The 14,489-nt window shown below is 39.4% G+C and overlaps 1 protein-coding gene across 6 annotated transcripts in view; it reads right to left on the bottom strand.

The window, feature by feature from the left end:
- The window catches only part of sptan1 (spectrin alpha, non-erythrocytic 1), a 52,200-nt gene that overhangs the window by 24,589 nt on the left and 13,122 nt on the right, over nt 1–14,489 (bottom strand). For 4 of the 6 annotated variants that reach the window (XM_034895494.1, XM_034895493.1, XM_034895491.1 and 1 more), the window contains exons 10-26: nt 13,906–14,043; nt 13,688–13,798; nt 13,452–13,529; nt 13,160–13,315; nt 12,815–13,019; nt 10,548–10,729; nt 8,810–9,053; nt 8,511–8,633; nt 8,186–8,403; nt 7,876–7,968; nt 7,563–7,697; nt 5,639–5,787; nt 5,303–5,359; nt 1,723–1,921; nt 1,245–1,349; nt 1,115–1,147; nt 393–428 (exon numbers count right to left, since the gene is read on the bottom strand). In XM_034895494.1, coding sequence (XP_034751385.1) covers nt 393–428; nt 1,115–1,147; nt 1,245–1,349; nt 1,723–1,921; nt 5,303–5,359; nt 5,639–5,787; nt 7,563–7,697; nt 7,876–7,968; nt 8,186–8,403; nt 8,511–8,633; nt 8,810–9,053; nt 10,548–10,729; nt 12,815–13,019; nt 13,160–13,315; nt 13,452–13,529; nt 13,688–13,798; nt 13,906–14,043 — 2,262 coding nt within the window. The remainder of the gene's footprint in view (nt 1–392; nt 429–1,114; nt 1,148–1,244; nt 1,350–1,722; nt 1,922–5,302; nt 5,360–5,638; nt 5,788–7,562; nt 7,698–7,875; nt 7,969–8,185; nt 8,404–8,510; nt 8,634–8,809; nt 9,054–10,547; nt 10,730–12,814; nt 13,020–13,159; nt 13,316–13,451; nt 13,530–13,687; nt 13,799–13,905; nt 14,044–14,489) is intronic. The other 2 variants (XM_034895497.1, XM_034895495.1) reach the window with 1 other exon arrangement.

Genomic DNA, 14,489 nt, shown 5'->3' on the forward strand with positions numbered 1-14,489 from the left:
CGAAAACCAAAAAACACCACACCAGTCAAGAATATTATGGAAACTACCAGGGTTTGTTTGTCTTCTATTAAGACCAAACAAGACTCTACACCAATCAGGACATAGTAAGCACTGCAACCAAGGCTATAGCCGAACCAGGCAACAAGCCCCAAACACATAATTTATATAAATAAGACAACTTCAGACGTAATTTAAATAACAAAAAAAAGGCTTTGGAGTTCCGATGATCCCTGGTTGTCTCTTTAATGTCTATTCATATTCATTGAGGACATAACTTTAAGTCTCATGCCAGATCAAGATTTACAGACTATTTTGTATAAAAATAAATTAAAAAACTGAATGTATAAATGTATTTTTAGGACACAGACTTAACAGTGTTAGATGAAGCTTACCTTCCATGGAGATGCAGTCTTGGAATCAGCTTCATCCTGTTCAATAAAATGTATGTGTCATTGCAGTCTTATTTTAGTTGTGATATTTGAAATGTTTCCTAAACATTAAGGGTGTCACTCCAAATCGATGAAAATTAAATCACAATCTTGAATATTGAATTTAAAAAGAAATTGCAATTGTCAATACCGCTACGTTTTGGTCAGTCAACCTCCTCTAACTTAGCTACAGCCAGTAAAAAGACAGCATGGCAACGGCAGATGCTGGAGACCCATCAACAGAACTTGAGCCCCCTCCTTTTTCACTGAAGTGTGTGAAAGTATTTTGTGTTGACAAAAAAGCCACAGTTTGCAAGCTCTACTATGTGTGTTCACTAAATTATGTGTCCTGTAAACCTTTTTACTCAGTTTACTTTATTGACAAATAGTCAAGTTTACAATTGACTGAAGATGTGTTATTGTTACATTAGGTTGTTAATAAATGTTTTAAATTTGAAAATGTAATGTGGTACCAAGCAAACAAAGGTCAGAAGTTATATGACATATGAGTCTAGTCTAAAAATGGCATAGCAAACTGTGCTTTAAAAAAAAAAAAGTAGTAAAAATCGAGAATCGAACTTTGACTTTAGAATCAAAAATGTAATCGAATCGAGGATTTGGAGAGTTGTGACACCCTATACTAATAATGAAGCAAAATGTATGTGAAGTACATAAATGATCAAAACCTTGCCGGGAGCAGCACCAACCAGTTCTTGCTGCTACACATGGAAGAAAAAAAGATCTCAATTAACTTGCAGGTAAAACATAAAAGATGGGTTAAGATTCATAAAGTTAAGCTAGGGAAGTAGAATTTACCTGAGCCTGAACCATGGGGGCCTCTTCAGCCATGAGGCCTTCCGACTCCAGCTCAGACGCCACTTTGTTGATGTCCCTCAGGCGAGACTCGTTCGCCTTAAGGTCCTGGACCAAACAAAAGAAAAACATCATACACTCTTTTAAGAGACAGGACATGTACGAATAATCTCAACAAATACACACAGTAGCCAAAATTAGGTTATACTTGTTGCTTACTAATCAATAACATACCCAACATGATTTTATCATATAAATGGTAATCAACATTTGCATTACATTAGGGAGCTACATCAAAAGGTTCTGATGTTTGTCATGAGAGTCTATAGAGAGCCCAAGTGAAACCAGAAATTATAATAACAGAATAATAATTTCAACGTATTTTTTCAGAAAAAACAATTACATAAATTTTGCATAAGAGATTGGATTAAATTACAGAAGCAAGTGGAAGAAAACGTTTTAAAATATCAGAAAACATTACCTTCTGGAAATCGTCAAACTTCTTCTGCAAGACCTCGACCTGCTCCAGGTCAGAGCCGACCTCTTCATTAGTGAGGGCGCTCTCCTTCTCATTGATCCACTGCTGGAGCTCATTGGCCTCACGGAACAACATGAACTTTTTGCAGCTCTTCTCTAGCATGTCCTTGCGTTTCTCCCCCAGCTCCAACAGAGTACCATACCTTAAAAAAAGTTGCAAAAACATAATCTAATCAAATCATTTAATGTGCCTTCAAAAGTTTAAAGATTGGAAATAGAGCAATATATATTTACTGTACTAAATCATAAAATGACCGTATGTCATCAGATGCTGACAACAATGCCAATGCCACTAAAGTTCTCCGCTGAACCTGTCATTCCAGTCATTTAATTTTTATATTTAATAGGGTCTGGAAAGTAGTAAAACCACATATTTCCCTCCTGCTGCAATTCTTCCCCAGCTTCTGTTTTGCAGCCGTAGCAGTTACTTTTGGGCCGACAAATGGTGACTGTCAGATGGGTACAGAGGTTAATAAGGTTGCTGTCATTACAATGGTGGTTGCAGTTACACAGCCTTTTATGACAGTCAGCATAGTTAGCATCTACCAAATATTGACATTGTGGCACGTTGGGTTTAGCGCGTAACCTGGCAACGCCCGTGAACTTAGAGTCCAGTCCAGTGAGGAGGGGCTCAGGGAGACAACTCTCTTCAGGACTTTGTATTTGGACTGCAGTAACCATTTTAAACACTCAAGTTGTTTCTTCATAGAAACATTTGACACTTTTACGAGGATTTACAATTAGTGTTAATGGTAAATGTAGTAGATTAAAGTATTACAATTCTCAGTGCGTGCTATATTGCTAAAGCTGCAGTTCACAGCAGCCCAATCTGTTGTTCTTCCTGCACACGTCATTTGATGTGACAGTCAAGTAGTTGGAGGGAAGGAAGAACTACAGGCTATTTCAGCCTTGATCATGCCTCTGGCTAGCAAGGGGGCATGCTGTAGATTCCACACAATATCAGAACTTCCTTGTTCTCTTCACTTTTATTGCCAACTAGCTACGCTTCCAACAGCACAAATGCCACCCCAAAACATAAGTGCAGAGAACGTAATCCACGAGGATACATTTTACAGTGTTTAGTCCAACTCAAATATTCAGCTGTATTTATTCGAGCCAGACTAAAAGGGCGAAGAAATGCAGCAGAAAGAGACTGTGGCTGCAACTGAGAAGATAGAGCTAGGGAACCTCCAGAATTTGAGTTGCTGAGATAAAAGTGGTGGTGCTTATATGGCAAGCCATTTTAATATTTAAAAGCTAGACTGGATATGTGTTGCAGATATCTTTAATTCAGTTTTGCCTAGTCAAAAAGAAAACTTCGGATATCCGCAAATACATTATTCTTATCCACAATTGTAATTTCCGATATCCACAAAGACATTCTTTCTGGGACATATTACATCACGTTTGCCATTCATTTGTACGTGGTTTATCATTACATAAAGCAGCCAGAGGGCGAAGGCATTTTTAATCGTCTTTTTAATGCTGCAGTCCGTGCAAGACAGGAGCTGGCAGCAAGAAATGAGGATTCAGCGTTACTTTCCACAGACGACTCTCGTCATAATGACAGATAGAGATATCTGTAATTCAGTTTTGACTAGGCAAAATGAATGTTAAAGATATCTCAATCTGTCATTTTGACTAGTCACAATTACGTTACAGATATTTTGATATATTTTTTATTTATACTATCCAAAATGTAATTAGGACTAGTCATAAAGACGTTATTGATATCTACAATGTTAATTAAGAATAGTTGAACTTAGCTTTTAAATGTTAAAAGGGCTTGCCATAGTGCCTTTACTGAAATTGCACCCCGATGTCAACATAAATGAAAATATTTGTCAGCATGGGCAGTTTGTTTCCTTCTCAGAATAAAATAAACTGGAAAAGACAAGACAAGCAGGATTGAGAGGGCAGATGATAACTGGGTATTTTTGTCACTGCTATTGTAAGCTATTGTGTTAAGTTGCCAATTAACAAAATGCTAAGTGATTTGAAGTTGGTCTTAAATTGTGAGAAAGCTACAAACTGAAGTATTCCAGCTTATGTTGACAGTGTGGAAAATAAAGAGTTGCTGTCTTGGTTTGCTCTGGTTCGGATTTCATAGCCAGTTTGTTCTTATTTTATTACCTGCATCAAGTTTAGGCGCATTGCGAATAAACTGTTCCGGCCAGGCTTTGGCTGGTTGTGCACAATGCATCCTGGCACATTTAGGAACTGCCAGGACGGCTCGGGGACCGGGAGAGCTCAGCTATCTTGGCTAATATAGCAGGCCCAAAGGAATTTATTGCTGCAATTGACTACATTTACCACACCAATTGGACATCCAAATACAAGGGTGGCAAATTTTCCCTTGCTGTTTCAGCTTCTCCAATGTGAAGATTTGCTCCTTTTCATAATGGTAAACTGATTTATATTTTGCATCTAATTAATTACAAAAATTTAGTAATAACAAATGAGACACAAAATTCCTGAACATATATTTAACAATTATTTTTTGAATTGTCCACATAGGTAGATCTCTGAGATGGAGGCAGAGGGAGAGAGACTGTTGCCCAACAACCAATTTGAAGATATCTTGTTACTATGTCGCTGACACAAAATAAGTTATATAAAATATGATAAATAAAATAAGAAAGAAAACATTTATTAGTACAGCCTTAAACGCCTTTCATTAAATTACGACACTTATCTGACTAACAATAAGGCCAAATAGAGCAACAGGAAAACAAACGGGCCATGGTGCTACATCATACAAAGTGTTTAAATCAATGTAATCAGTATCAGATTCAACTCAGCAAGTAATTGACTGATCGATGACATTGTACATTGCTATTTGCAATGTCAAGGAAAAAGAAAACCTACAGAGCTTTTACAAGTTTGGAAAAGTAAAGACAAGCAACTGAAGTTTATTTGATAATAACCAGTAAAACACATTTTTTACCCAATAGAATGTAGTTAAAGTTAATGACCTGACTAAAATGACCTGATGGGTTTTCTTTTCATTGGATTGGATTGTGGAACAGGTCTCGTGCTTTTGTATGGGCAATGTATTTATTTATTTAATTTAATTCATTCGTTATCTCTCATTTATTTCCTACACAATGTTTTGTAAATGTAAAGTGTATGCCAGCTAGACTTCTGCTGAACCAGGCAGATTTCAGTTTCATTAATCTTGGAGCCACAAAGATCAGCAGAATTTCTCTGACTGGCCCCTTGAAAAATGAAGTAACTTATAGCATAATGAAACAAAGCCAATTTAATGTGTAGAACAAAACAGCTTATGATATGACAGAAAATCAGAAATGAACATCCATTGGCAAGCCTGGGATGAGAAAGATGTGAAAGGTCTGCATCAAAGTTTCTTCTATCCATGTGACTGAATAGAAGACGAGTGTGAAGTAGTGACAATGTCGCACAACATGAGGGTTTTTTGGGGTTGGGAGGGATGTAAAACTGTGATGATATTTAGTGGTATCACGATCACAAGAACACGCAGACTAGTGACGCTTCCTACTCACAGCTCTTCCACCTGCTTCATGCGCACAGACACGCTGCAGGCCTCCTTGGTGACAAGCCTGCACAGTGGCAAGGCAAGTTGAACACACAGCAAGACAAGATTAAGTTGTTAAATACAGCAAGAGGACAGCAGAGGGGACAAGAGAAATAGGCCATAGAAAAGGTCATTAGTGTAAAAAACCAAGCAGAAAATATGATTTGATGAAAGTATAGAAAGGTTAAAAGAGCAGAAAAATGATAGAACACTTAAGAGGAATAGTTCTAGTAGGAAAGGAGAAACAAGTATGTAAACTACATTCCCCTGCAAAAATGAAAAGGTTATGGTGTGGTTTTCTTACTGATTCTCAATCTGGTCTTGGCGCAGCCCAATGCTGCCGTGTTCATCCAGCAGGTTTTCCCTGGAAGAGGACTGGGTAGGGTCCAACTTCTTCACATACGCAGCAGGAACAAAGCCCTGACGATCATTCACCTCCACCTTCCACCAATCCTTTAGCAGGGAGGATAGGGAGTTCCATTATAACCATGAACATTTATTGTGTTATATTTTGACTTCGTCCCACATACTCTTTCCTGCTGCTACAAATTATATCTAGAGAACCAGGGTAACATTTGCTAAACTACTACATTGCACACCTGTTCTAGAAAATTATCAATTTAACTTTAGTTGTTTAAATGACAGCAAACAGATTTATGTCTTCAGAAACATATGGGCTTGGAGTTGAGAGCCACAGTCAGAAAATAAAGAGGGGAGAGGTCATGTGGGCTCTTGATGGAGATTGTGGCTTAGAAAGTTGCTCTGTGAAAGTCACTCACAAATACTCTGCCCTTTTAGTCAAAGATATAGTGCTTCACAACAATAATGAAATATATGCCGCCATTTAAAAGACATCTGGAGATTGATCCTTCAGACAGAAGAGAGTACTCATTCTTTTTTCCCTCCTCAAATATTATTTTTTTCCTTCATAGAATTACTTTCACTTTCTATCACTGCTCAATAAAGGAAGGCCACCGCAAGAAAACATGTAAATTATCAAACCGACAATGGATCATGTTTTTGTTCTGACTACCGGTGTAAGCTATCGTAGTTCGCTAGTGGGCCCTCCTTTTCCTTGAACCGTGTTTTTTTTTTCTTTTGAGTGGTGATCTAAAAACTTGTGGTTTTTAAAAGGATGAAGATTTCACAGGCTTGTGCAGCTCTATGGCGTTCCCAGTGTGTTTTGCCCTTCCAGGTCTCCGCGACAGTCACGTAACTGAAAACTGAATTGCAATATCACAGAACACTTTGCAGATTAAAAATAAAGAAACACATTTGGCCTCACCAGCAAGCTCTCCTGTTCTAACTTCTACCACCCAAATGCTAATTTGCATCGTCTTGTCCAACCAGCACAAGGCTTTTACAGAACAGCCAAATGTAGGGGCGAAATGACTTGTCAAATTTAATTCCGAATTGGATAAGGAAGGAAAAGCAGCAAGGAAATATTGAAAAATGAGACAAGGAATTGCCCTTTTAAATGCCCTATTAAAAGCTGTATTCTTAATTTGGTTTGTAATTACAATCTTTTTTTGCAAGAACATTTGTGAACCGTTTGATCTAATGGCAAGGGTCATAATCTTAAACATATCTCCCAAGGATTGGAAATCATGTTTGACTAACAACTTAATGTACAAATAAATTGCCAATAGGTTCATCAAATAATTTTTTTTCAAATAATACATGGATGGCAATGGACACAACATTAACATAAATTGTAAGTATTACCAAAAATACTCTTGCTGGAGATATGAAAAGATTGGTGCTATGGTGGATCTATGATATATTTACTTTTGACCAGCACTTAAAGCTTCAGTAGGTATTTTGCAAAAAGTAGCGTGAGACCTCTTACTGCGGCTTTCTCCGTTCTTACTCCTGGCCCAGACTTTACCATCAGATGAGACCGGACATGCACCAGCGTCATACAGTAACATTGGCATGCCGTTATATTGCAGCAATTCTATATGAATGACTGTATTGTATTGTGTTTTGTTAAAAGGTTGGCAGTTAAATACTGATGATTACGGTCACTGAAAAAATAATTATATAAGTTACTTAAAAGTTGCCTGCCTGATATTAAATATACCTAAACCAACCCTTAACAACTTAACTTGCATTATTTAAAAGTGACATGTGAATTACCTCCAATTTAATAGTTATTCAAGCTGGTCAGGTTAGTTTCAGCCTAACCTCTGACTGTATATTGTACACTGAGCTGGTTTTCTCTGTACCTTGTTGGTGCTGTTGAGCAGGGTGAGGATGTCCCCCTTCTTCATGGTAACTTCACGGGGACTCTTCTCCTGGTAGTCGTACAAGGCTAGGACCAGCTCCTTCCCTGTCTCATCATCAGTTGGGGCCACTTGTTGCTGTTCAGTTAAACAAACAGAATCACTTATGTGTGCTCTCTGCTTAAACTGGAGAAAGTTTTATTATATATTTTTTTAAACCTTAGCGATCTGAGGCTTTATTGCACATTAAAAAAAAAACTTCTATGAAGCTGAGCACATGTGCAGTGTTGAGGTGTAAATAGAGATCGGATTTTACCCTGCAGGACTGGGCCTGTTCCTTCAGACCATGGATGCTGCTACCGTAGGCACTGAGGTCAGACATCAAGGCCTCATGCTTCTTCAGCAAAGCCTGTGGAAGACAGACTACTCAGCACAACTGCATTTGTCACAAAAGGAATATATGCTTGAGGCTTGTTCAATAAATGTAACATGATCAAAGACTGAGCTTAAGGTGAAAACAGTAAAATATCAAAACAATGATCTTCTTCATACTTAAATTGCAAGTGGTTAAATAATGGATACATAATATTGTTGTCCTGATATTTTGTTAAAACTCATTTATGTACCTCAGCAGAGTCCTCGTCTTTGCCATAATCTGTGCTCCCCACAATGGGCTCCTTCTCCCTCATCCAAGACTCCGCCTCGTTGGCATCAGCAAAGTATTGCTGGGCTTGCAAAGAGTCTTCCAGATCTTGTCTCCTCTGGGAGGCCTTAGCCTTCAGTGTGTCCCAGCGTCCATGTAGATCAACCAACTTAACTTTCACCTCCTCCACAGCAAAGTGTCCTGGGAACCCCATACATGAATCAGCATTCTAAAATACTTTTAATACTTCACTTGCTTAAGGTTACAATCACTTTGATATCAAACTGGGCTTGGCTTTAAATAAATACCTTCCTCGACCATGGCATCTCCTTTTTGGGTGACAGCCTTAATACGAGGCTCATGACCGGTTATCTCAGCCTGCAGGGCCTGGTGCTTCTTCAACAGGTTTTGAACACCAATCAGGTCTTTGCCTGAGGAAAACACCAAGAGACTTTATCAATCATCTGAAATAGCTGAGGGTGGTGGGCTTCAAGTGAAACATTGTTCAGGTTCACTGCTTATCTATGTAAGACCATTTGAAGGAGACTATATATTGTCGACCATTAGCTTTTATTTAATAGTACTAGCAAATATAGCTAAGTTTTACCTCTGTTAGTAGAGGCAGCAATAGGCTCTTTCTCACGGATCCAAGTTTCCTCGTCTTCCACATCTCTGAAAAGCTGCTGGAGCCTAAGAGAATCTGACAGTTTCTGCTTGCGTGCAGCCATGGGCTCGCGCAGAGCTTCATAACGCGTTACTAAAGCCTCCTGTTTTTTGCGGATGTTGTCAGCATCAAAGTGTCCAGCCTCTTGGAACTGGCGAGCCTGGATCGTTATGCCATCAATGCGATCCTGAGAAAGAATTCATACATTTGAAATTCAACTATTGTGTAGCAAAAAAAGGATTAGCATCCATAAGTATCAAGTATGCTTTCAAGATGTACAGTGAGGAAAATTATTTGTACACCCTGCTGTTTTGTAAGTTCTCCCGCTTAGAAATCATGGAGGGGTCTGAAATTGTCATCGTAGGTGCATGTCCACTGTGAGAGACATAATCTAAAAAAAGAATTCCATAAACCACAATGTATGATTTTTTAACTATTTATTTGTATGATACAGCTGCAAATAAGTATATGAACACCTGTCTATCAGCTAGAATTCAGAACCTCAAAGACCTGTTAGTCTGCCTTCAAAATGTCCACCTCCACTCTGTTTATTATCCTTAATTAGATGCACTTGTTTGAGTTCTTTAGCTGCATAAAGACACCTGTCCACCCCATCCAATCAGAAAGAATCCAACTACTAACATGGCCAAGACCAAAGAGCTGTCCAAAGACACTAGAGACAAAATTGTACACCTCCACAAGGCTGGAAAGGGTTACGGGGAAATTGCCAAACAGCTTGGTGAAAAAGGTCTACTGTTGGAGCAATCGTTAGAAAATGAAAGAAGCTAAACATGACTGTCAATCTCCCTCGGACTGGGGCTGCATGCAAGACCTCACCTCGTGTGGTCTCAATGATCCTAAGAAAGGTGAGAAATCAGCCCAGAACTAAACGGGAGGACCTGGTCAAAAACCTGAAAAGTCATGGTTTCAAATCATGCATGAAGGTTCCCTTGCTTAAACCAGCACATGTCAAGGCCCGTCTTAAGTTTGCCAATAACCATTTGGATGATCCACTAGAGTCATGAAAGAAAGTCATGTGGTCAGATGAGACCAAAATAGAACTTTAGGGCCATGTATTGCGAGATTTTGGTGGAACAACCTCCTTCCCTCAGTTAGAGCATTGAAGATTGGTCGAGTCTGGGTCTTCCAACATGGCAATGACCCAAAGCACACAGCCAGGATAACCAAGGAGTGACTCTGGAAGAAGCATAACAAGGTTCTGGCGTGGCCTAGCCAGTCTCCAGACCTAAACCCAATAGAGAATCTTTGGAGGGAGCTCAAACTCTGTGTTTCTCAGCAACAGCCCAGAAACCTGACTGATCTAGAGAAGATCTGTGTGATGAGGAGCGGGCCAAAATCCCTTCGGCAGTGTGTGCAAACCTGGTGAAAAACTACAGGAAACTTCTGACCTCTGTAATTCCAAACAAAGGGTTCTGTACCAAATATTAACAGTGATTTTCTCAGGTGTTCAAATACTTATTTGCAACTGTATCATACAATTAAATAGTTTTAAAAATCATAATTGTGATTTCTTTTTTTTTTTTAGATTATGTCTCTCACAGTTGACATGCGCCTACGATGACAATTTCAGACCCCTCCATGATTTCTAAGTGGGAGAACTTGCAAAATAGCAGGGTGTTCAAATACTTATTTTCCTCACTGTATGTCTAGCATTGGGTACCTGGTGAGCAGCCACATCAGCCTCCAGCAGTGCATGTTTCTTCTGCAGGTTCTGGACACTGGTCAGGTCTTTTCCATAATCGTCTGAAGCTAAGTGACCCTCAACCTCATACAGCCACAACTCAATGTCCTCCACGTTCCTGTTGAACTGCTGCTGCTGGTTGGCCTCACGGAGCTTGATGCCTAAAGTAAAATAGAGGAAATCAAATTTAAAATAAAAATTTACCTCAGACTGTTCCCCTGCCATCAGTAATGGGGTGATGAAGAGGTTGATCTTGATCAACTGCTAATAACATCATACATAAATTACAGTATTCATCCTTGTCCGTACTAAATTCTTATGCAGATGATACAGTTTTATCTGACCCTGGTTTCACTCCGACCCAGGCTCTCTTCAGTCTGCTTCATTTAAACCAAAGATTAAATAAATAAATAAATAAATAAATAAATAAAAGGGTATTTCCGTTGTTTTTCCCATGCATTGGTTTCTAAGTGACTATGGTTGGGGAGAGTTCTACCCTGACCAGGCTCCTCTCCTTACCCTGTCTCTCTTAGTTATGCTGTAATAGTTTTAGACTGCTGGGGTACTTCCTCTGACACACCGAGTTCCTCTCTCCTCTATGTTTCTATCTTAGAACTTGCAAAATAGCAGGGTGTTCAAATACTTATTTCCCCTCACTAAATAAAAGTTTATTGATCTTTGAAAAGGTGTACCTGCATAATTATTCCATTGATATTATTTTTGATGCAAATGGTCTTAGAACTGCAACATTATCGTTTATCGCAATCGTTTCTGGGACAATTTATCGTCTAGCAAAATTTGTTATCGTGACAGGCCTATTTGGATCCAATAGCTTTGCAGTAACGTAGCTCTTCTATTGATGAAGTACCGCAGTAGCGCATCAACACATGCTACATTTCCCCAAGCATTTCTGAAGATCAAGTGCAGTGGAGCGTCTGAAATAAAACTGCTGAGGATTAGTGACACCACCGCAATACACAGAATTGTATGTGGTGTAAATTGTTGTAAAATAAAAATAGCTTCAATGTTCATTTTGTCATGTTCAACTTGTTTCTTTTAAGTTTTGTTTAAAAGTAAAGTAACTTGTAGCTTAGCTCACTATAATCCCAAGTAACTTGCCCAACACTGGTAATAACAAGCAATGAGATAACGGGAATGACATATTATGTTCGTTCAAAATCAAACTAATGTAATGTTGCTAGTGTCTGAATTGCTAGTAACAGTGCATGTATTTACTAGAAAGTTCATCTGTTTCTTTGGGCTGGTGAGACAATGTATGGCTGAGTTACTCTCAAAGAAAACTGAAAGATAAAACTGTGACATTAACATTACAACATTTTCAATTTGAAGCTGACAAAAGAGGTAGAGAAAGACAAGGCAAAGTGTTAACAGTGCAAGAAAAAAAGTGATGGCTTAAAAGTGCATTACCACCACAAAAAGGACTGGAGTTGATAGATTATCATTATGTGCTCTCTAAGTCTTACTTGGGAGCTGCTGCTGAGTCTAGTACAACACCTAGTGCTATAAGTTGGTGTATAGGTGTTTGGCATAATATCAAACTAGTTTAAAATAAATTTACACCGGCCCAGGCCTACTACCTGTAAGCAACTTTTAGAGCAACATTTTGTAACTTTTGTTGAAACTTAGTCATAGTTGCTCAAACTGTTATTAATCAATTACTTAACATTAATTAGATAATCTGTGAAAGAAATTATGTTTCTCCGCCACCTACTAGTCAGTCAATCACTGGTAGTGGACTCCGATCAAACTGTCAAACTAGGCAGCGCTGATCAAATATGAATCGATATTCTGTTGCTATTTCTAGCCTCAAATGTTTTCAGAAACATATTTTTATCTAGTGTTTAGCTAAATAATGACTGCTCCGGCCAGTCAGCCAGTAGGCTATGCTTGGTTTTAAAACTTAGTTTTTATGCCTTTTGTAATAGTTTAAATGGATTCTACTTGTGGCTTGATTAATGTGGTTGCTGTTTAATATGTGTTGTTCTTGTGTGCTAGTTGTGTGATCTCATAAAAAAGACCTCAGTAATAATGCTTAACCCACATTGTATGTCAATCTGAGATAAGCATTAGTACTGACATACTAATATATTTGATTGAAAAATTATATTTGTCACAATTGACAAAATGACAACTTATACTATATATCCATATAGTGTAGCAACTCCATTATCTTATGATTAGTTTAGTTTAAAAGTGGTCAGTCCAAGCTATGCTACTGCCAGTACCTTTGAGCTCGGTGGCCTCCAGCAGTTTCTTCCACTGGGTGCTGACCTCTTCCATGCGACCAGCCACCTCAGTGGAGGCATAATGCTTTCCATCCAGCAGCTCCTGACCAGACTTCTGCAGGGCATCAATGCGGCTCTGATTAGCTGACAGCTCAGCTTCAAAAGCCTGGTGTTTCTGCACCTTGCCCTGCAGGTTAGAGGGATCCTGTTGTCGAGTGAGCAGAGGCACACAGGATAGAGTGTGAAAGGTCAGAAACAGTGAGCACAACATGTATGTACAAAAATATTTTAATATCGAGGACACATCTATGCACAACAATATTTCAAATTCTTTGGAAAAACTACTTTGTAAGCCTCATCTGTGGCAGTCTTCATCTTCTCGTTGATCCAGCTCTTGAGCTCATCCGAGTCCCTGAAGAACTGCTGCAGGTGGAAAGAGTCCTCCAGGGCAGCACGACGAGACTGAGCACGCTCATGCAGGGCGTTGCGACGGCTGAGCAGCTATGAATGTGCAAAGGAAAAGATGTTTGCATGAGTTAAATTACATAATCCTGCCAGCTGCTTTAGCATTCAATGCTTGTATTTGAGGGGGTTTATTCATTTAAGGCAAGTTGAAGGAGCTGACAGTGGTACTCACAGCATCTCTGCGGGTAGCGACATCCTCTTTGGCATAGTGGTTATTCTGAATTAGTTTGGTAGCAAACTCATCCAGGGCCTGCAGATGTACAAGAGATTTAAAGTGCATCCTATTTCATAACAGCTAGATCCAACTGTAAAACCTGGCATTGATTGCACAACTGCCAGGCAGTAATGATATTCTTGATCAATGACTGCAGGGTAAAACGTGAATTGGAAAAGTGGACAAAAACTTACAGTGATCTTCTCTTCCTGAGCACTAAGAGACTTCTCAAAGTCCTCATGTTTCTTCAGCAGTGCCTCTACGCTGTCCAGGGAGTCACCAAGGTCTTCATTTAGGAGGAAAGCCTATACAATGCACATGCAAAATTAACAAGGGCACATCAAATCACTTAATAGAGAATACGCACTGGGGTAATTCTTTGCTCAAGAAAGAAGTTTTGGTGTCAGGTTACCTCTTGTTTGCTCATCCAGTTGTCAACTTGCTCAGTATCCCTGTAGAAGAGCTGCAGGTCCATGCACTGCTCATACTGTTGCCTGCGAACCTCCCACAACTCCAGCAGAGACTCCTTCTCCTCAGCAAGTATGGCCAGCTACACACAACACACCAGAATAAACATGTTAAATGTTAAGGGCTTTTTGGCTCACCGGCCAAGTTGGTGCGTAGATGAAAAGAATTTATTTGTAACTTAGGTCTACAAAACAAAACTTTAGTCCTGCTGGTAGGGATGTTAACTGCTTGTGGAGAGCTACGTAACAGCTATGTGTTAAATCAGCTGTCTGAGAGTATACCAGGCAGAAACACAGCTGACAACTTGCAGGTGGAGGCAGTGTTCTCGGACATACATGACGCGGCTCGCTGTAGACTTGTGTCAGTCCACCAAGGGGTTTCAGAAAAGTGTCTGCGTGTGTCCAACAATGCACAGAATATCAACGCCTGAACAAGCCTATCGCTGTCCGCGGACAACGTGGAACAGAGTGCGGAAAGTTTGTCAGAGCCTCCCGGACAGGTGAACTGAGACTCCGTTTCCTGATTGTC

The sequence above is a fragment of the Etheostoma cragini genome, chromosome 16 (genome assembly GCF_013103735.1).
Source record: "Etheostoma cragini isolate CJK2018 chromosome 16, CSU_Ecrag_1.0, whole genome shotgun sequence".
Lineage (NCBI taxonomy): Eukaryota > Metazoa > Chordata > Actinopteri > Perciformes > Percidae > Etheostoma > Etheostoma cragini.